The sequence below is a fragment of the Chrysemys picta genome, chromosome 3 (genome assembly GCF_011386835.1).
Source record: "Chrysemys picta bellii isolate R12L10 chromosome 3, ASM1138683v2, whole genome shotgun sequence".
Taxonomy (NCBI): Eukaryota; Metazoa; Chordata; order Testudines; family Emydidae; genus Chrysemys; species Chrysemys picta.
The window spans coordinates 193,113,683-193,136,975 of record NC_088793.1 but is presented as its reverse complement, the minus strand read 5'-3'; the positions used below and the strand labels follow the sequence as shown (position 1 = coordinate 193,136,975).

Here is a 23,293-nt window from a genome sequence, read left to right as displayed (position 1 = left end):
GAGTCATCTGACGTGGAATGGACACAAGCAAGCACTCGAAGAAGAAAAAATGTTTACTAACCTTTCCATAACTGTTGTTCTTCAAGATGTGTTGCTCATGTCCATTCCACAACACACACTCCTGCCCCACTGTTGGAGTTGGTTGGCAAGAAAGAACTGAGATGGTGCGGGGCCAGCAGCGCCCTTATGCCAGAGCATAAGCACACGACACCAGAAGGCGCTAGAGCCGGGCTGACGGATACCACTGAGGGGGAAAATCTCCAGCAACAGTGCATGTGCTGCGCGCGCACCTGTTGTAGAATGGACATGAGCAACACATCTCGAACAACAGTTATGGAAAGATTAGTAACCGTTTTTTCAAGATCTGTGGGACCTACACATGCCTATCACTACATGTGGTATACCTCATCCAGTGCACTAAATGCCACAATAGCAACTATGTGGGTGAAACCAGACAATCATTATGCTTTTGAATGATCTCACACAGGAAAATGATAAAAGACAAAAATACCGTCACCTGTGAATGCAGCACTTTTCACAAAGCGATCACTCTGTCCTCCTCGTCAAAGGAAACCTGCACAACACTGTCAAAAGACGAGCCTGGGAGCTTAGGGGTAACTTTGCTAGACACTAAAAATCATGGACTGAATAGAGACACTGGATTTCTGGCTTATTACAATCTATAACCCACTAACAATGCCCTGCCCAGCCACCTCTCTCCCCTTTCTTTTCCCCCTCTTACTGGAGGTGTGTTAACAGGCCATCTCACCTTGACTGGTCCTTTGAAATATGTTAACTACTTATGCTAAATAATCTCTTCCCCCTTGTATTTAACTGTGACAATTGAGTACGTTTCCCAGACCTGAAGAAGAGTTCCATTTTAGCTCGAAAAATTGTTTCCCCAACAAAAGTTGGTCCAATAAAAGATATTACCTCACCCACCTTTTCTCTCTAATGTCCTGGGACTGATGTGGCTACAGCAACTCTGCGTACTGATAGTTCCTCTCATTTGCACGAATGGGGAACTGCTTTGTAAGAATTTAAGTGTTGCTTATTGGAGTGAAATAAATCACTTTCTGAAGTGTATAAAAAAACAGAATGGTTGTGTAAAATCCAATTATTACAAGAAGCTACTGGTGGGTACAAAGAATCAAAGCATGTAGTTGTTGCCCCAACGTGCAACATAATGCTGCTAAATATTTGTCCAATAAAGGTAGCAAAGATGTATTATTTTGATCACCTAATAATCACAGTAACCTTTTCTTTTAAGCTGCTATAAATCTTTAAAGAATTTCCTCCTTATTTGGACACTAATTTTTGTTGTTTTTTCCCCCCGACCAGGTAATGTTTGAGACATACCAGTTTTCTGGAGTATATGTAGCCATTCAAGCTGTTCTTACTTTGTATGCCCAAGGTAGGTAAAGGTTATAACTTAGCACATTTAATATCTAAATGCATTACGTTGCTGAAGTCTTAATATGGTATTAATAGGGCTGCCGATTAATTGCAGTTAACTCACGCGATTAACTCAAAAAATTAATTGACAGCCCCAGCTATTAATAAAGAAAAGATCTTGGTCCCAATTCACCAGTAGCATAACTGAGCCAGCTGACTGGATCTTCATCAAGAGTTTTGGGTTGATGAGCATCGGCATGAGTAGTACTTCTCATGGTCCGTAGCTTATTCCTCCTTTCCCCATAAAAATAGCACTGTGGATTCTTCTTTGTAAATGCTAAAACCTGGTAATATAGAACGAGACTGCCCTTGTATCTCGGACGTTTAAAATGTCATTTTCAGAAAGTCTTTAGCATGTTTTCAGTTTTCAAGAAAAGGTTCCAACAAGTCCTTTAAACTTTGATTTCATTTTATGGAAGCAAAATTACATTGCCTTAAGTCAATGCCTAAAAGTTGTGAAAAGCATCAAGATGACTGTGCTTTATTTCTTGGGCAAGAGAAGGAAGTAGATTTCTCTGACAAGTTGGAATAAATCATAATTTGAGTTTGAGCGTTAAGAGACTGGAGGTAAAATCCTGGCCCTGTTGAAACCAATGAGTGTTTGCTATTGACTGCAGTGGGGCTTGGATTTCACCCTAGGACTTGAAAGAGAGTTAATTCCAAGCATATGTGTATCATAACATGACTCCTTACACCTTTTATTAGTAGCATGGTGAAATTATATTTAAATGGTAGAATGTGCACAGCCTTTTTGCAATAACATCTGTTATCACCACTTTTATGTCAAGAATGGTATAAATTTGCTCTGCCACACTACATGTTAAGCGCAAGATATTAACAATTGAACATGGTTATATTTACAAACTGAAGTGCTAGCTGAAAAACCGTTGAAACAATTTTATTCAGTACCGGGGGGGGAGGGTGTCTTAGAAAAGGGAAAAACAAACCATCTGCAACAATTCAGAACTTATAGAAGATGATACTAAAATTCAGCTGACACATTTATGACACTTGAGTTAAGATATTGCCCAAACTTCTCTTAAATCCCCTCTTTTATTGGGTTCATAGCTGAACAATAAAAATTCTTTCCAGGCTGAAATTTGGCGCGCACATATTCTCACTGGGAGGGATTTTTCTTTTGGTAATTTATATTCCTTCTAGGCCTTAGGGAAGTGTCATCATTCCCACTGCAGGGTAGGTGATAAACCTCTCTATTCCCGATCAAGGGCCTGCATCCCAAACTGCTGTCCTAACTTCAGGCTCTTGGACAGGACTCCAGAGGGCAGGATGGGCTGCAGACTTCCTTCCCACTCTCAACTTCAAGGGCTGCCTGAGAGTCTCTATTGACACTGCCTAAAGTCACACTCCTATGTCATGGCCTGATTTCTTTCTCAGTGGTGCTGAGCGCTTGCAATGCTCACTGATGTCAAAGAGTTTGGAAATGTAGCCTATAATTCTATATGTGCCTGCATTTCATGCATGGTATGTGATTTTTGAGACCATTCCTATGTAAATGGCAAGTTAAAAAATAATTTTAACCTTTAGAACGCTTTGATGTATAGATTGTCAGCAAAATGAATGCTTAGGACGGGATGTGTGAGACTTCTAAGTATTTAATGTATCCAGTTTCCAAAGGGTTAATTCTGGGTGACACATACCCATGAACGCTATTAGCGGAAGTGAAAATACTCGTATACCTTTAATATGTCATGTGTTCCTAGGAATTGCAGTGCACATGATATGCAACTTCAGTCATTGCTTTAGAGATCTTTGTAATACCCAATCAAACTGGATGTTTGCCTTACACTTATTCATTTTGAATTGGTATTGAGCACATTATGTATGTAGCTACTGTTAAAACTATGTCCCCAGAAACTAGCTACTGCTTTTACCTGGTATTTTGCATATCTATTTATGCCTGAGGGAATTCTGCGCCAAAAAAATTAAACATTCTGCGCACGATATTTTAAAATTCTGCAAATTGTATTTGTCAGTAAACAAATGTGGAGGCTCCAGCATGGCAGTGGGGAGCACAGGCCTCTGGCTGCACAGAGGTGGGTGATCACCCTGCTGCCTCTTCTCCCCTTCCCGCCCCCCCAGGACATGGACTCGGCGGTGAGGTTGCACCCAACCCTGACACAGTGCAAGGGCTGGGCCTGCCCCAGAAACACCCCCGGGCCCTGCCCCTCTGCGCCAGGTGCACCGGGGTGGCTGGGCAGGCTCAGCCCAACAGGCTCCACCCTGTCCCCCCTTGCCCTGCCCTACCAGGGGCATTTACCGTTGTACGGAAAACAGGATGGTGACCATGCATAACATCCAGCACGCATGGAAAGGGAAGATGACTGGCAGTGTCCGACTTCAGAGTCAGCGAGCCAGAGCAGCCACCCTCCCTCACCTGGCAGGAGAGAACCTGCTCCATCCCACCTGCTTCACTCCCCACCCAGGCCTCGCTTGTGGGGAGAGGGGCTGAGTGAGCCGGGGGCGGGGAGGCACAGCATGGGAATGACTGAGACTCCCCTCCCCCGGACAGTCCGAGCAGAACAAGCCCTGGGCAGCTCGGCATTCACAGAAATGGGGGGGAGGGTGTGAATGGCACATGACCCTGCATGCTCCCCCACGCCTTGCCTCTGAGGGGGTAATGTCTGCTCCTCCCCCCTTCCCCCCCCCCCCCCCCAAACTACGCGCATGGGCGTCCCTCCCAGTGATTTACCTTTCTGCCAGCTGCTCTGGGCACCGGAAATGATGAGCCTGCACTGCTGGGAAGGAGCACCTGACCGCTGTTGCAGCTTCCCTTTACTTCCCCATCAGAGAGTCATTTTTTTCTGAGGGGAAGCAAAGAAATAATCAGGGGACATGAATTCTGCGTGCACACAGTGGCACAGAATTCCTCCAGGAGTAATCTATTATATTTTTTAAAGGATGATCCTTATCCATCAAAATTAAACATTCCACAACAGTCTTTTTACAGTTAGTCTCCTGTGATTGACTAGTTCTTTCCTTGCTGTGGTGATAACATTGTTCTGCCTTATATTACTGTGCAGGAATGTTCCATTTATAAACTGGTTGGCAGATACTCCAATTCACTAATATTCACGAGGCTCTGTTATGACAATTGTATGTGTCCATAAGTAACCAAATCAGTATAATATCTTCAGCCTCATTCCTGATGAAGAATTAATAGTTTGAAAACTCACTATTTAAAGTGAATTCTGAAATTCAACCTCTAGTCATAAATTCCAAAACCCAGAATCCCATTTAAAACCTCATTAAAGGGGTGTTGTCAGATTAAAAATCTTATATTTAAATGTATTTATTTGCTTGTGGTAACACATCAGAAACTAAAGCTAAAGATTCTACTTAAGCTCTGTACCGCAGACATAGCCTATGCTAGCATAGCCCCCTAGTGTAGTTGCAGTCTACACCGACAGAGTTTTTCTGCCAGGTAGGAACACCATCTCCCCAAATGACATTAGCTGTGTTGACAGAAGCACTCCTCTGTTGAGTTAGCAGTGTCTACGCTGGAGAGTTTGTCGGCATAATATGTACATTTTTTCACAACCCTGACCTACTTAGCTATGTTGATATAGGTTTTAAGTATAGACCGAGCCTTACTTTTCATCATTAACTCTAACTAGTTGCTTTCTGCATTTTGCTTATGTGACCAATTCAAGGCCGTTTCACTTTCTGGATGTTATAAATTACCACAATAATGTGTTTCTCATAACTTGACTAAACCAAAAAAAACCCAACTTCTCACTGGAATTAGACTTCCTAAAGGTTTGGCAAACCCCTTTCAAAACCCAAATTAATCTCAGACTGTCCTGGGAAAAACAAACTTAGAATGGCCAGTTTGTCGGCTCTGCTGTAATTTTTAAGTGGCTTTTGTTTATGTCCTACAAAATATGAAATTACAGAAGCCTCAAGTCATGCACTCCAGCACCAACCAACCCAAAATCACACAATTCTGCTCAGTTATTCAAATAAAGTAAATTACGTGTGGCATGAATGAGATCTCCAGGTGTTCAGCATCTTTGAAAATGAGGCTAATCTGTTTGCACATTAATACAGAAAACAGGAGTTTATGCCCCAACCAGCATTTAACCAGTTTAAATATTCTCTATTTGATTGGAACATGATTTATTGGGATGTCAGGATATGAGAAAAAATTCCATATGATGGGGCTGCAGTCAGTTAAGAAGGGTTAGTAGCATTTTTTTGTTAAAAGATTGGGGTGGAGGAGTTCATCTCTGTTCATACAGAATTTTCCAACTAAAGTTTAAAACAAATAGTTGAAATGAAGTGGAGCACTTAATTTTACTACAATATTTTATTTTAAAATGTGATCAGACTTTCCTCAGAAGGGGAAAGGTCTCTCTTAATTAGGTCTGTTACTTCATCAGGGCAGTAGTCTGGCCACCCGGTTGGTCCAGTTAGGAGGACCCTAATGTACTGTGATATATCATTCTCTGTATCTGCTTTTAGATGTAATATTGCTGTTCTTACTTAGGCTTATTGACTGGTGTTGTTGTGGACTCTGGAGATGGTGTAACTCACATTTGCCCAGTCTATGAAGGTTTCTCTCTTCCTCATCTTACCAGACGACTAGACATTGCTGGGAGAGATATTACCAGATACCTCATCAAGGTAAGCTGAAAAAAAATTTCTTGGCGCTACAGTCCCTATCCTAGTGATAGGCTGCTCTGTGGCCTCTATCCAAGTTCAAATCAGTTGAAGCTTAGAAAGTGGAAAGCTTGCTAGTAGTGGAGAAATCTGTCCTCTTTCCTCTCAATCTGGGGGGGAAATTGTTCTTGTATGCTTTTCCCCAGGATGCCTTAAAGCAGGGTCATGTACGTGGTATGGAATTTGCTGTGGGATCCATTTTTAAAAATATGTTTCTAGTCCTTATGGGTTGCAAGAAGAACCTTCCAACTACAAACAGTGTACGTCAGTGCACTGATGGTACTAGTCTCTCCAAACAGCTGCTCTGCGGTGTGTGAACTGGCCCATTAATCTCAGTGCCGTGATACCTGTGAAACCTAAGAGCAGTAATATTTAAATGGTCTGTCTATTTCACTGCTCATTATTTAGGCTGAAACTTCCCAGCTGAAGTGATTATTTCACAATTACAAACTGCCTCCCATATTCCAAAAGCCCCAGCCACCAGCCCACCCCTAAACACAAGCTCCTCTGATTATCCGGTGTATATTAAAAATGGCAAATGTGGGAATAAGTTGAATTTAATATCAAAACACACTACCAGGGCTACTGTATTCCTACATAAACGTTCATATTTCATTTGTTAAATCCCCCTTTTTAAAATTTAAATTCAGCTGCTTGCAGCATGCATGGGAATTTCCCTTTAAAACCCAGGATTTCTGTGCTGCAGAGCCCAGAGCCTTGCCCAGTGGTGTTCTGGAAAGAGTGGATGGGTGGTGGTGGTGGGGAGAGGGGTCATTGCTTCCATTTCCAAAATGCTGGGCTTGAGATGTGCTGCCCCAAATTCTGCCTCATCTCCCTCTAAAAACATTCATACTAGACTGAGTTATACTCTAAGGGTATGTCTTCACTACCGGTTGGATCGGCGGGCAGCAATCGATCTATCGCGTCTAGTCTAGACGTGATAAATGGATCCCCAAGCGCTCTCCAGTCGACTCCTGTACTCCAGTTCAGGGAGAGGTGCAGGCAGAGTCGAAGGGGGAGCGTCAGCAGTCGACTCACCGTAGTGAAGACACCGCGGTTAGTAGATCTAAGTAACGGAGCTGAAGTTGCGTAACTTAGATCGATTTTCTCCCCCTCCTCCCCAAGTGTAGACCAGGTCTAAGAGTCAGACTTCAAAAGGGAGCTGTGAGTAAGTGTGACTTGCGTTCCAATGAACCAGAAGGTATAAGTATATACTTGCACAGGAGTCTAAGTTGGTAAGTAACTTACACTCCGTAATACATTATTTCTGAATTTGGTCCCACCTGACGTGGGGGAAATCCATTTGGAGAGGTTCCCATAGTGAGTTTCAGTTAATGGCTACAGTGACTGCATACCTGAAAGGATTTCACATACTATGTTTGGTAAAACTGTTAATCAATTTCACGACATCTTTGACTGGCATATCAAAAACTAATGTAGCCTGGGATTTAGCCACTCAAATTGATGAACAATACATTCTGTGCATGTGAATCTTCAGAGCTAGATTTCAGAGTGATAGCCATGTTAGTCTGTATCAGCAAAAAAAACATATGCCCAAACAAATTTGTTAGTCTCTAAGTTGCCACAAGGACTCCTCGTTTTTTCAGAGCTAGAGTAATTCTTTTAAAGATTTTCAAGTATGTGGGAAAATCTTTCCCAATATTCATATGACAATGAGGAATGTATATGTTTTCTACAGTAAGAGTGACTCTGTTCAGTCAATAAAGTGGTCAAATTAAAATAAATTTTATTGTTGCTACAACCTATAAAGACCTAAAAGAAATCAGCCGGATTGAGAAATCACAATGAAGCTCCAAATTTTGAAATGAAATCCCAAGAAAAAGAACAATTTGTTAGATCTTTCTTTCACTTTTTCCTTTGTAAAGATCATAGTGAAAACAGTAGTGCAGAACGTATCTTCCACTTTTCAGAGTTATACTGTCATATTCACGCTGATAGAAATAAATGCAATTTGATCCCTCCCCTTATTTTCTTAAACTTGATTCTTGTCATATTTTTCATTTAATTTGTCTTTAGAGAAGTCTCAGTTTCTTCTGAGAAATACAAAAGAAGGGGAGAAATCAATTAAATGTGCATGCATATACACTTAATCACGGACAGTGAGCACTGAGCCACTCTTCAAATTTATTGCTAACCCAACATTCTTTTCCCATAGTTGCTCTTGCTGCGAGGATATGCCTTCAACCATTCTGCTGACTTTGAAACTGTTCGTATGATCAAGGAAAAGTTATGCTATGTGGGATACAACATTGAACAGGAGCAGAAACTGGCCTTAGAGACCACAGTACTAGTTGAGTCCTATACGGTGAGTGTATATATATGAGAGATGTACATCAATTTTGAAGTTGAAAACTCATATGATGAAGGCTCTCTTCCAGTATAAGTTAACACCATTTCAGGTGATAGACTCCTTGCCTTTGTAAATAGCTGCAGATTACGTTATAAAATGACTGCAAGACTTGGAACTTTCTTTCAACAATACTAAACAATGTTTTTTGTAATGGCTTGAAACTATAGTAAGTTTTTTGGAAAAATATATTTTTCCTATTATGTATTGTTTCATAGTGAAAGATCCTGCTTTTTTTGGTCTACTAAGTATTAGTATCTAAGTAATATCAGAATAAGCTTTTATTTGTGCTTTCTATTCTATAGCTCCCTGACGGCAGGATTATCAAAGTTGGTGGAGAGCGTTTTGAGGCACCAGAAGCTCTGTTTCAGCCTCACTTAATCAACGTAGAGGGGGTTGGTGTTGCTGAACTGCTGTTTAATACAATCCAGGCTGCTGACATTGACACCAGGTAAGAGCAGGACATCCTAGAATGCTATGGATCGTCTCTAAAACTTCTATCAGGGCACAAGTGTGGACAAGGAAAAGTCAATTCATCCACAAAAAATGGACCTTTCATAGCAATAGGCGAAAGACATTTTCTAAATACAGGTGTAACGCTAAGTGTGAGTGAGGTGTTTCCTTGTGAGGTTAGTATTCACAAGTTAACGTAATCTCTCTTTGAAATGGAGTTTGTAGTGCTTAGAACTAAACAATAACAAACATACATTTAGGACACGCAGCGTTATTCCACTCCTAAAATCTCTGCTCTCCAAAGCATATTGCATGGAGAGTTTACATTGAGCAAGAGACTATGTATCTATTTCAGAGTTCATTATAAAGGCATTGTGTCTGTTCAGTGACAGTTGTCTGCATTTCTTGGATTTTCACTTACCTGCTTACCTGTATATTGGGGTTTCTGTATTCGTTGTACAGACGAGAAACTGTTGCCGCTAGAAAAAATGTTTTTTTTTGTTTTGTTTTGTTTTCTGCCTCTATTAGGTCTGAATTCTATAAGCACATTGTATTGTCTGGAGGTTCCACTATGTACCCTGGGCTGCCTTCACGACTGGAACGTGAACTTAAACAGCTGTACCTGGAACGGGTTCTGAAAGGAGATGTGGAAAAACTCTCTGTAAGTAGTGATTGATTAGTTGCTTCATTTGTAGATAGATCAGATATCCTGAACTCCCACTAGAGGGAGCAAGATGGTCAGCAATAGGATGGAAAAAGCAATATGTGAAGTATTAACATCCCATCCTCTCTAACTGAAACATCAGTGTTTCAGAATGACCAATACAGACTTTGTGTAGCCATCCTGGTGAAATGTTTAAATATACTTGAAACAAGGCCACAGTACTAGGTTACTTCAGAAGGTTAAGCAGAGTTTCAATGTAAATATATGCTGTTAAACTTTGGTGAGCAGTCCTGCTCTCAGACCTAACTTGACACCTTAGGAAATGAGCTACTATTAGCAAGAAAATTAGTTGCCTTTTCTAAACAGTGGCAGTGCCTGCTCCGTGTCAGTTTTGAATTTTAGCTCTTAGAGCTTGGATAGCTTACCTGCCTCTTTCTCCTTGAATTTTTTATTTTTAATACCGCATTCCCCAATTACTCTGTGTGGCTCAGTCTTTTCCTTCTCTTTAATTCATTGGTAATTGTAGTGGGCAGACGTACCACTCACGAGAATTGCAGAACTAAGATTGCATTGTATTGCTGTCTGCCTTGTAGAAGGAAGGTCTCTCTTTAGAGAGGAAATGCTTTTTGGAATGAAGGGGTTTGTTTTTCCCCTTCAGTCTTGAATTGCATCCAGATTTTTTTCAAAATACCTTTTAACAAAATACATTTTAATAAAACATTTGCTCTCTAAATCCCCAAAGAGGACTTATTTAAAGAATGTTTTCTGGATCATAATTGGACTGAGCTCATCATATAGGTAGCCAGAATATTTAAACTGTACTAATTAGTCATGAAAACACTTAATATTCTTTTATCGTTTTTAAATATTCCTAGTTTGGTGGCTTATATATTTAATAATCACACATTTAAAATGCAAAATAGTGCAGTGTGTAGGATTCAATCATCTACTCTGTAAGGGAACATGGAATAGTTAAAGTAGAAACCCAGGTGTGGAATCCTTTCCATTCCCCCACCCACCTGAGACTTAGTATAACTCTGGTCATATAAACTGTATAATATTTTGTGAATTGATGAACTGGTAACTTCCCTGATAATCTTAGCTATCAAAGCTGAACAAATAATTTAGAATGTGATTCTAACCCCTGGACTTCTCTATAGGTACACTCAAGATGCAGTTTTGGAGAGCAAGTTAATTGTTTCTGGTTTCCAATGCAAAGTAGCTATTTTATTGATTGTATTTTAGATTGCACGTGCAGCATGTCCTCTCCTAGCATTTCATTCACTTTCTTCCCACTAAACACAATTTCAGTTTCACTGTTAGGGTGATTTTTTTGGTCCCAGGAATCCAAACAATACTGTGTCCCTTTTCCTTCTTAGAAATTTAAGATCCGTATTGAAGATCCACCTCGTCGAAAGCACATGGTGTTTCTGGGTGGTGCAGTTCTAGCAGACATCATGAAAGACAAAGACAACTTCTGGATGACCCGACAAGAATACCAAGAAAAGGGAGTGCGTGTGCTGGAGAAGCTTGGTGTGACTGTTCGATAAACTCCCGACCTTGTTCCCGTCACATGTCTAAAGCTTTTATTCCTTCATTGCCAGTCTTTGAACTCCTTTAGCTACATGACATGGAAAGGCCTGTCTGTGCCCTTTGACCCAAAGGTCAGGTTTTGTTCTGGCTTCTTGGGGTAGCTTTTGTTAAATGTTTGTTAATATGGCTAAATTTGACCACTTCCCTGCAAACAAAACAGAGCAAGAGCAGCCTGTCTACTGCATTGTTCCTTCTCAGGAAGGCAATTCTAGTAGGCTTTTTTCTTCTGGGTTTATTGCTGTAGTGCTGCTGGCTTTTGTCTCTAGCTCACTGGGGGTGGTGTGCCTTTCTTAGCATAAGAAAACCTGTCAGCAGCAGCTTTTTACCCTCACGCTATTGTGGTGTTTACCTTTGCATCTTTGGCCTCCATCTCCATTGGCATTTTTTTACCACAATTAGGAATTCTGATTAAAACCACAGTTAGAAACTGGTTTAACCCACCAAAATGGCTTTCCACACGGTTCCAACATAATTGGACTCCAAATGCACTGTCCACTTAAACTGTGTTAAAAGGCAGTTTATCTGCAGCTGTCTGAGAGAATTCCTAAACAAAATGACACACTCAGTGGGGCTTTTCGTGGTGCGTTTCTTCAGAATGGCTGTCTAAGCAGTTATTGCCACAAACCAACAAATATCAGAAACCTCCAGTATTCTGACAAATTTAAATTCTTAGCCTTATAGTTTCTTCGTGTTGTATAGCTTCACTGCTAGGGGACACAGGGGGTCAACTTTATTTAGAAATACTCTTCTTTTTATAGTTAAATTTTGATACCACAATGTGTCTATGTAATAGAGAGCAAGAGCTGTTATATTATGGATTCCATTTAATTGGGTTTGAGGCTTTGGCTAAGAAATTTTAGAGCAGTTGGGTCTGGAGTCTAAATCTTAATCTATTGAAAAATAACATTTTAAAAAATGCTTGTAATAATTCTAATTCGATACAATAAAATACCCCAACAAACCGAGTTGTAAATGCTTGTTGTAAGCGCTTTTGTGTACCTCAGAAGCGCTTCTATTAAAATTTGCAAGTACGTGAATCCAGTGCCAAGTAGTTATTGCAAATGAATCTTTCATCTTAACTGACCAATGTTTGTTTAAATAAAGCAAGTAGATATTTATAACAACCACTGGCAGTAGGTTATGAAGAATGACCTATATTTGTTGCAGTTAAAAATAACATTGACATGAGACTTGTTGCTAGTTGGTAAATATCCACAATTCACTCTGTCTAGTCTTGATTTTTGATACTTATGGGGGGGGGGAAGGAAGTAAAACCAGCGTTGAGAATGTTGTTTCCAAAAAACACATTAAAAGCTGAGATTCATTGAAAAATAGATATTACTGGTAATTATCAGACAGCTTTTTTTTTTTTTTAAGTCTAGTTGCCAGCATGATTTTCTTGACAGGAAATACAGGTACTATCCTCAGAATAAAATCTGCTGCCTTGCTGCAAAGTGTAGCAAAAATTGCTCACATACGCATTTCCATCGAACTATTCATTGTGTCACTTCCCCATTCATTGAAAATATCAAATTATATCATTTCTGACCTAATTTTTCTAAAACCTTACTACTGCATTTAACAACAGCAGAGCCAGGATCTGTTGTGGGAGGAGGGACAGACTTTCCAAGTTTGGTGTGCATGACGTTGCATTCATTCGTGTATATGCGAAGACCTGACAATTACACACATCTCTCTTTGAACAGTTAGCCCTCACAGAACACTGCAATATGTAAACCTTGCTTCGATTCCAAACTTTTTTTTTTCATTCCTAAATTGATGGAGAGAGACCTTCCTTTTGGCTGAAAGCATAACAATGTCTACATGTCTTTAATACTAAAAAAAGTCACTGAAGTACTGTTAATAGTGACCATTTAATTACAGGAGAGTGTTTTTGCAGCTGTGATTACCCTTAACTTGAACAATATGAATTTATAGGCATGCCGGTCATGCCTCAATGCATGCACTTACAATGGTTACTAGATTTTGGGGATATGGTTGTAAGGGGTACTCTGAACTCCTGTAGTTTTCTGTAAGTTTAAATACCTGATATGCTTTAGAAATGCCGTACAGCCGTCAGCAGTAGAAGACTTGCTTTTAGAACAAGTAGCAGTTGTAGCTTCTCACATGGTGCATGTCTCTTCGTTCTCCGTGTGTCCAAAAGCCATGGAAGTAAACCAAAGAATGACATTTTTAGAATAACAATCTGCCATTTGAACATTCAAATTTAGGGACTGACCCTGCACAACCCTTGGCTCAAGTTTATTCTCATACTGGCCTCAGGTAGGTGTGTCCGTGAGTAAGGATCACAAGATCAGACCCTTAGGTTTGAGTACTTCACAGCACCATGAGCAACAGATGTCGCTCAGTTTTGCAGTAACTGGAGTTTCTATGGAGACTCTGTATTTATATTAAACCTGAGCGTTTAAAATTATTGCTATCCTGGGTTTGAGAGAGCACATTTAGACATAATCCAAATGGCATGTTTGTGTGTTGAATGGGTGTTCCTGTGCTCAGTGCGGTTCCCTCTCATGTGTGTGATTTTCCCACTTCAGAACTTCTGTGTTGCTGGGAAAGCGATCTGGTTTGAACTTTTTAAAAACCAAATACCAAGTTAAATTTACAATTTAACTTTAACGGGAGTCTGAGCATAAATACAGGATGCCTCAGCAATTGTAAGAGTTCTTGTGAACAATCTATTTTTAAACGTACCTGCTTTGAAAACACAATGTGTTTTAGGATGTTAATGTCTGTAGCTATTAACGTGAATGGCTTTTTTTTATACTGTTCTGAGCAATGTTAAAACAGTGACGTTTAAGACTACAACTGGAAAGAGAAACATCCACTTAAATAAATTGACAGGTCTTTTCAATTTAAAAAATAAAATCGGATTTTTCGAAGTAGCTCGTGTTTGTTGTCTCCTTTGGGAAGTCACAATTCTGTCGTTTATTATATTTTCTCCTATAATCAGCCACTTAAATTGGAAATGTTGTGAACGGTTAACTAGAGAATCTGAGACATCAACATAACAAGCTCCTTATTGATCACTAGCACGTTTAGAAATGCACCAGCACCCCTTGCTGGATTTAGGATCAAGTACCTATGTAGAGGAGAAACACGTCAATGAAAAAGAACCTTGTCAAGACTCTTAATCTCAGTTCAGAATTCAGGCTGGCAAGTGCTATGATTTTCTGTGCTCGGTAGTGTGACGGGCTCTCAGCTCCCATTGGCTTTAGAATATACAGGACAGTCCTGGCCCAGGGACATACAGTAAAGCCTTCAAAAGTAATGTTTTCATATTAAAAAAATAACACTTGGCATTAAGTGGCAGGGTGCTAAATACTCTGTCTGACTTAATCGATAAAGTGAAGAATTGTGCTAGCTGTCAGGGGCTAGGTAGGTCTGTTTTAAAAGCTGCACTTAATTTGAAGCAGCTTCGTATAGCACAGTGTTCGTGTCTTTTTAGCACTGGGTCCTGTTTACCCCAGAGATTTCAATAGGTTTGGTAACTGGCTAGTGACATGGTTGGCTTTAACCATGGCTTGTGTCCATGCACGCTAAAGCTAATACTAGATAAACTGTGCCAGCTAATTGTTTCACACTGGCCATCAACATTGGGTGCCGCACACACCCCTTTTGGCGTGTAGAATACTGCCCCCGATGGAACCAAGTTTGGCCAGTTTCGCTGGGCACTGCCATGTCTGTATGTTCTCCGGGCACTCTGTCCCCTACTGAGCAACTTGGGGTAATTGCCCAGGTTTACCTAGGATGAACTAAAACACCATTCAGCACCATGGTGGATGTAGAGCTATGTGGTTGTGTTGTGAAAAATGCTGCCATGGATACAACTGTCTTTGTAGTTGGGTCAGATGAGTTTTGTGTTTGTGTGCAGATGATTGTAGCTAGGACCTTAATGGAGGAAGGGAAAAAAATTCTAATGTCCCATCACCATACGGAATGCTCCACCTCTGCTCAGTAACCATCTTATAAATAAATAAATAAATTAAATTAATGGAGATATCCCATCTCCTAGAACTGGAAGGGACCTTGAAAGGTCATCAAGTCCAGCCCCCTGCCTTCACTAGCAGGACCAAGTACTGATTTTTGCCCCAGATCCCCAAGTGGCCCCCTCAAGGATTGAACTCACAACCCTGGGTTTAGCAGGCCAATGCTCAAACCACTGAGCTATCCCTCCCCCCCATCTTCAAGGCTTCTTTTCTTTAATGTGGCCATGTTTCTGCCCATGACGTTGGATTGTGACAAAAGCACGTCTTCCTTGTGTTTAGAGCCCTTTCCATACTGCTCTGTTATGGCAACGTATGCCAAGCACCTTGAACGCTACAAAGAGTCAACCTTACCCTACGCTCATTTGCCTGTGTTCTGGCAAATATGAAAATTGCAAGAAAATTTTTCAAATTGTCTTTGATGTTACTCTGTAGCCGCCGTTAAAAATGTACACTGAGTAATTGTTTTGTCCAAGGCCACCTCTTAGGAGTGAAATGGGTGACTAAGAATGTTTTCACTGGCAGCTCACCTTGTGTTGGTTTCTGGAGCAAAGTCACCCTGTATTGGGGAAATGTCAGCATTCTAGGCCCAACGGGCCTGAGGAAAACAGATACGACTCCCAACTTGTGTTCTCCCTTATGGGGGGGAAAGGGATGGAAGGGGGGAGTGAATTTTGCTTGTCTTCAGAAGACCATGCACAAGCAAAGAAGGTAGGACAAAGCTGTGATGCAGACAGTAGTACATAGCTCTGCATATTCTGAGTTACATTTTCAACAAATTTCTAGCAAAATACCATCCACGGGAATAACCCACCTTCCAGATACCTGTATTTACATCTATTCCCCGAAGCAGGACTGCCAAGACTACTAATCATAGGCAAAGGATACATTTTTAAAACATGTCTTTCACAGTTGTAGAAATGCTCCCTGAACTTAGCTGTCTCTATTCTGAGCCTTTGAATAGGTTGGGCAGGAAGGGAATTTTAGGGAAAGAGGAAACTTTTGGCTCAGCCTGTCTATTTTTTCCTTCCTTCAGAGAAATTAGACACAAACATGAGAAGGTTAAGCCAGAATAGGAACTAAGCTTCCTTAGGAGGAGACAGAGCTAGGAACCTTTTAATGGAACATAGCTCTGACTCATCTTGCCAACCCAACTGGTGCATCCCAGCTACAAAACTGGGAAGGGAAATGGAGCCCTGGCCTTTCCCCTAGGCTACCTATAACCCCAAATCCAGGAGTGTTTGTTGAAAACCTATCAATTGCCAGCAGCAAGCACAGTAGGAGAGGTGGAACCAACCCCTGTGAGAGGTGCATCCACCCACCTGTAAAGCTGTCCCCAATTCACCTTTTCCCCAGCCGATCTCTTTACTTGCCCTGAAGCTTAGATGTTGCAGGGATCTTTCTCCTGCACCAATTTTCTCCTATAATCTGCCCAACCTAGAGAGAAACAAAGCATTTTAAATCTCTTCAGGCATTTTTAAATTGGTACTTGCTAACATCAAAGCAGAGCTTACAGCACATGCTTTGCATGCGTCAGGCATGCGCTGACTTTCTAAAAGCAGTGACACTAGTGCGGGGGTGTCCAGTCCAAATCTGCACCTTTGCTGCACTTCCCTTTCCCATACCAATCCATCCCCCGCACCCCTGCTGCCACCTTTCTTGGCTTCCGTAGGAAAGTTGAGGTGGGAAGGTTCTAAAGACTTGAAAGGCAGGATCTGGGGGAAACTGTCCAGCCTCCTCTTGGTGTCTGTCACACCTACCTCCAGCCACAAAATGCTAAAGGAAAGAGCTGTCCCCGTGCCACCTCGGCACTAGTCGGTGTCCCTTTGGAATAGCTTAGGGTTTTCTCCTGGTTTGGATAATTGATCCTCCTTTTAACATGCATCTTCAATAAGCAGCCTGGCAACTTAAGTAAAAGCTGGATGGATTTGCTAATTCTCATAATGCTGTAGGTTTCTCCCAGTAGGAAAGAGTAGTTGTAAGTAGGATGGTAGAACTTTAAATGTTAACATCGCTGTAACTAGAACCTCTAAAACAGCGGTGGGCAAACTTTTTGGGCTGAGGGCCACATCTGGGTGGGGAAATTGTTTGCAGAGCTGGGGCGGGGGGTTGGGATGCGGTGTGCCGGAAGGGGCTCAGGGAGGGGGGTTGGGGTGCAGAGTGCAGGAGGCTGGTTGGGGTGCAGGAGGCTGCTCAGGGAGCTCGTGGCAGGGGGTTGGGGTGTAGGAAGGGGGCTTAGGGCAGGGAGTTGGGGGCGGGGTGCAGGAGGGGTTTGGGCTCTGGGGTGGCAGCGGCGCGCACTGGGGCTGGGGCAGGCTCCCTGTATGCCGGCCCTGGGCCACTTCAGGAAGCGCTGCGGCCCCTGGGGGAGGGAGGGTGGAGGGCTCAGGGCTCTGCATGTGCTGTCTTTGCTGCGCTTCCAGGTACCTCCCCCGAAGCTCCCATTAGCCAGGGTTCCCCGTTCTCACCCAATGGGAGCTGCGGGGAGCAGTGCCTGGAGGCAAGGGCAACGAACGGAGCCCTCTGCCCTCCCCCCCCCACCGGAGAGCGGCATGGGGCCCGCAGCGCCACGGAGGGCAAGGCCACAGGCCGGATCCAGCCTGCAGTTTGCCCAACCTTGCTCTAAAACATGGTCAGCCCTAGAGGCTAAATGGCATATGAATCCACGTAGCATGCGAGACCAAACTACCACGTAATTTAATAGATAATTACCCAAGTGCTTAAAATATGTGTGGGTGACCAAATGAACCAAACAACTGACTAGATTATTTCTAAATACTCTAATTTCTCTTATATTTTAGCATATTCTATTCATACTTGCACTATTAATTCTTGGCCAAGATCCGGTGTACGCATGGAAGGGATAATACTTGGTCATTGGCAGGATATTGTGCAGGTGACCCATCAGGTATTTTTCTCTGTCTCAGTACTGCGAACGCATTAGTTTGATCATTCACATGATCATTAGCACGATTTGTAAAAGATGATTCCTGTTTGCTTACACTGGAATAAGGATGACCTAACCTGTGGGTCTCCCTTGTGACAAGATACAACGCAAACTGAAAACAATGACTAACCGCACAGAGGAAGTGCCCAGAGCGGGGCACCACGTGACCATGAGTTTGAGTCTCCTCTTCTGTTTATTCTTTCTAATTGCTGCGTTTCAAATACAATCTGTGGTGACAGACACAGGAATCGTTGGGGAAATCTATAGCCCCTGTTGTTGAGGCGGTCAGACAGCTGATCATAATGGTTCTGTTTACCTTAGAATCTGTTCACTAGACAGGTTAGATTGTCAAATGAGCGACTGGATTATCCCTCGCCCATTCATCTATTTACTCATACAGAAGGAATTTAATTTCGAAAGGAATAATTTTAGGGCGAGTGTTCCTCTGATACGACAATGCCGTAGGATATGAAAATGGAAGATGTAAATACAGTGCCTTTCCCCACCAGTGTTCATTCTACACCCCTCCCCCGCTGTTCTGCATGTGTCCCTAAGAACAATCGTACAAATGGAAAAAGCAAAAGGGCACCTTTGGTTTGAGACAAGAGCCCTGAGGCACCTCCACCAATCTCCAGCAGAAACATTAGGAATAAAAAGTTGGACTGCTGAAAGATCCTGCTATGCGCTTCAGCGATGTCTCCTTTATGTTGTATCTAAATGGCTTTCCCATGTGCAGGTATAGATTAGCTGCAAAATCTGCATTTTTTTGAGAGGTGGGCTGCTCCCTTATATAAGAGAATTCATTCTATTGTTGGAAGTTTTTGTTAGGTGGAGAAGTCAGAAGGGAGTGACCGCTCCCCCCACACACACACATTTTAGTACAGTTGTTGCTTGTCAAGAATATGCATGGTCTGTTTTCTTCAGCCTCTTGGCTTGTCTGATAAAATGATTAGCTGTTAGACAGGCAGAGGGAAAGGATCACATCTGCATCAGACAGGAAGACTGGGACAGTAGAAAGGGGAAAAAAAATCCCTACTTGAATCACAGCTGCCCCCCATGCATAGTAATAGAGCTTGCCAAGAATATTCACATTGATTTAGGGAGAAAAGCTGAGGAAAGCATTTAAACCCCAGCTAGCTTGGACCAGTGACAAACTCTCTCAGAGACTATTCCCACTTAGGCCAAAAGAAGGTTTTCAAGCCATGTTCCTTCCTCCCCCTCCCCCCCGCCCCTCTCACACACAGACACACACACAAAAACTATGGAGTAAATGACAAAAGTGCATGTGGAAAGCAGCTTTAAGAACTGAGCAATAGCTGAAGGTAGAAACACTTATTCTACCTTGATGACATTACCATTGTTACTTGATCTTGTGATTAAAAACAAGCTGGGCAAATAATTCTTGACTAATTTAAGGCAATGGAAGACTTGGCATGCACTTTGGATCACGTCATTTCACTAATTTTGTCTCTATTTATGCATTGTCTGCAATCAGAGCAGGGTTGTTGGGTTTTTTTCCAAATATGTTAATCCAAAACTATTTGCTAAATAATTTCTGAGAATAATTATTGGGCTGCAGATTGTTCATGGGCAGTTAGAGTATTTTTTTTATTTGCAGCATTGTTGTAGCCATGTTGGATCCAGAATATGATAGCGACAAGGTGAGCGAGGTAATATCTTTTATTGGACCAGCTTCTGTTGGTGAAAAAGAGAAGCTTTTGCGCTTCACCGAGCTCTTCAGGTTCTGATTACTTTTCTCAGACCTGAAGAAGAGCTCTGTGGAGCTGGAAAGCTTGTCTCTCTCACCAGCAGAAGTTGGTCCAAGAAAAGATATTGCCTCACCCATCTTGCATCTCAGTATTTTTTTATAAAAGTTTGAGTTGTAGTTAGCTGTTCCTGGAAACATACCGGTAAGTCACATGATACAATCCTGTTCCATAGCTGGATGAACATCTTCTAGAATCAGGTTTCCAGTGGGGATATTCCCATTCCATCCTTTAAAATGTGCTTCTTGTGACTATCCTACATATCACAGCTAACCTGGTGGCTGAACTTTGTGATTTTGTCCTCACCCACAACTATTTCACATTTGGGGACAATATATACCTTCAAGTCAGCGGCACTGCTATGGGTACCCGCATGGCCCCACAATATGCCAACATTTTTATGGCTGACTTAGAACAACGCTTCCTTAGCTCTCGTCCCCTAATGCCCCTACTCTACTTGCGCTACATTGATGACATCTTCATCATCTGGACCCATGGAAAAGAAGCCCTTGAGGAATTTCACCATGATTTCAATAATTTCCATCCCACCATCAACCTCAGCCTAGATCAATCCACACAAGCGTTCCATTTCCTGGACACTACTGTGCTAATAAGCGATGGTCACATAAATACCACCCTATACCGGAAACCTACTGACCGCTACACTTACCTACATGCCTCCAGCTTCCATCCAGGACACACCACACGATCCATTGTCTACAGCCAAGCTCTAAGATATAACCGCATTTGCTCCAATCCCTCGGATAGCAACAAGCACCTACAAGATCTCTATCAAGCATTCTTAAAACTACAATACCCACCTGCTGAAGTGAAAAAACAGATTGACAGAGCCAGACGAGTACCCAGAAGTCACCTCCTACAAGACAGGCCCAACAAAGAAAATAACAGAACACCACTAGCTGTCACCTTCAGCCCCCAACTAAAACCTCTCCAGCGCATCATCAGAGATCTACAACCTATCCTGAAAGATGATCCTTTACTCTCACAGATCTTGGGAGACAGACCTGTCCTCGCTTACAGACAACCCCCCAACCTAAAGCAAATACTCACCAGCAACCACACATCACTGAACAAAACCACTAACCCAGGAACCTATCCTTGTAACAAACCCCGATGCCAACTCTGTCCACATATCTATTCAAGTGACATCATCATAGGACCTAATCACATCAGCCATACCATCAGGGGCTCGTTCACCTGCACATCTACCAATGTGATATATGCCATCATGTGCCAGCAATGCCCCTCTGCCATGTACATTGGCCAAACCGGACAGTTTCTACGCAAAAGAATTAATGGACACAAATCTGACATCAGGAATCAAAATACTCAAAAAACAGTGGGAGAACACTTTAACCTGTCTGGTCATTCAGTGACAGACCTGCGGGTGGCTATATTACAACAGAAAAACTTCAAAAACAGACTCCAACGAGAGACTGCTGAGCTGGAATTGATATGCAAACTAGACACAATCAACTCTGGATTGAATAAGGACTGGGAATGGCTGAGCCATTACAAACATTGAATCTATCTCCCCTTGTAAGTATTCTCACACTTCTTATCAAACTGTCTGTACTGGGCTATCTTGATTATCACTTCAAAAGTTTTTTTTCTCTTAATTAATTGGCCTCTCAGAGTTGGTAAGACAACTCCCACCTGTTTATGCTCTCTGTATGTGTGTATATATATCTCCTCAATATATGTTCCATTCTATATGCATCCGAAGAAGTGGGCTGTAGTCCACGAAAGCTTATGCTCTAATAAATTTGTTAGTCTCTAAGGTGCCACAAGTACTCCTGTTCTTTTTGCATATTTACTTAAAATCTGCTGTTTCTGGGAATACCTTTGTGAGCAGCAGGAGATTCAAGTTCAATTCCCAGCTCAGTCACAAACTTCCGGAAAGATCTTCTGCTAGTCCTGTAATCTACCCTGTGCCAAGGGGCTGGTCTACACTGGGGGGGGAGGGTCGATCTAAGATACGCAACTTCAGCTATGTTAATAGCGTTGCTGAAGTCGAAGTATCTTAGATCGATTTACCTGGGGTCCACACGGCACGGGATCAACGGCCGCGGCTCCCCTGTTGACTCCGCTACTGCCGCTCGCTCCGGTGGAGTTCCGGAATCGATGGGGAGCGCATTTGGGGATCGATATATCGCGTCTTAATGAGACGCAATATATCGATCCTCGATAAATCGATCGCTACCTGCCGATATGGCAGGTAGTCTGGACGTACCCTTAGTTCCCCACCTGTAAAATGGAGCTAAAACCCCTTCCATCCTGTTGAGATGATAAAATCCATGAATGATTGCGAGGCACTTGGATACTCCAGTGATGGAGCCTGTAATGAGTAGGCGGATTATATACTAGCAGACAAGTTTGTGATCTCTGTGGGAAAACTAACCAAAAAGGGGCATGCAAAGATATAAACAAATAAGCATCCCTTATGGGTGGGTGGGTGAGAGAGAGAACTGCCTGAAATGACGCCCATAAGGAGGGAAGGATAAACCAGTCAGCCAAGTTGCAAGGTATCCAAGTCAGGCACCTAGTCCCTGACTTGGATATTGTAGAGTTGGGAAGTCCCCTCTCAGGGAAGGGCAGACACACAGAGTCCCTGACTTACAATGGTCGAGAACATGTTATCCTCCTGAGCTGAGACCATGGGATAAGATGTACACAGCTTGCAACAGGAAAAAAAAAAAGATGCTGCCACCATGGTCTGATGATTAGAGCAGAGAACTAGGATTCAGGACGCTTGACTCCCACTGGCAGTTCCGCCAGTGACTCACTGTGTGACCATGGCCATGTCACTTAATCATAGAATATTAGGGTTGGAAGGGTCCTCAGGAGGTCATCTAGTCCAACCCCCTGCTCAAAGTAATGTATCTGCACTCAGTTTAAAAGGGGGGTAGTGGTTCTTCTCTGCCACACCAAATAGTTGTGAGAAGTAACTAATTGCTTGGGTCTGATCCAGCTCCTATTGAAATCAACAAGAGCTGGATTGGACCCTTAGAGCTGGTCTACACAGGGGGGGGCGATGTAAGATACGCAACTTCAGCTACGGGAATAGCGTAGCTGAAGTCGACGTATCTTATTTCAACTTACCTCCCGTTCTCATGGCGCAGGATCGACGGCCGCGGCTCCCCCGTTGACTCTGCTACCGCCACTCGCCCTGGTGGAGTTCCGGAGTCGACGGGAGCACGTTTGGGGATCGATATATCGCGTCTAGATGAGACGCGATATATCAATCCCCGATAGATCGATCGATACCCGCCAATCCGGTGGGTAGTCTGGTCGTACCCTTAGAGAGAGTTTTATACTGCTAGCTCCATGCACCCAACCATC

At 42.5% G+C, this 23,293-nt stretch overlaps 1 protein-coding gene across 2 annotated transcripts in view; it reads left to right on the top strand.

Annotated features, from left to right (window-relative positions):
• The window catches only part of ACTR2 (actin related protein 2), a 45,331-nt gene extending 31,215 nt beyond the window's left edge, over positions 1-14,116 (top strand). For both annotated transcript variants that reach the window (XM_065589687.1, XM_065589688.1), the window contains exons 4-9: positions 1,342-1,414; positions 5,963-6,099; positions 8,312-8,461; positions 8,809-8,954; positions 9,485-9,617; positions 11,000-14,116. In XM_065589687.1, the coding sequence (XP_065445759.1) occupies positions 1,342-1,414; positions 5,963-6,099; positions 8,312-8,461; positions 8,809-8,954; positions 9,485-9,617; positions 11,000-11,170 (810 nt within the window). In that variant the 3' untranslated portion in view covers positions 11,171-14,116. The remainder of the gene's footprint in view (positions 1-1,341; positions 1,415-5,962; positions 6,100-8,311; positions 8,462-8,808; positions 8,955-9,484; positions 9,618-10,999) is intronic.
• The last annotated feature ends 9,177 nt before the right edge of the window (positions 14,117-23,293 follow it).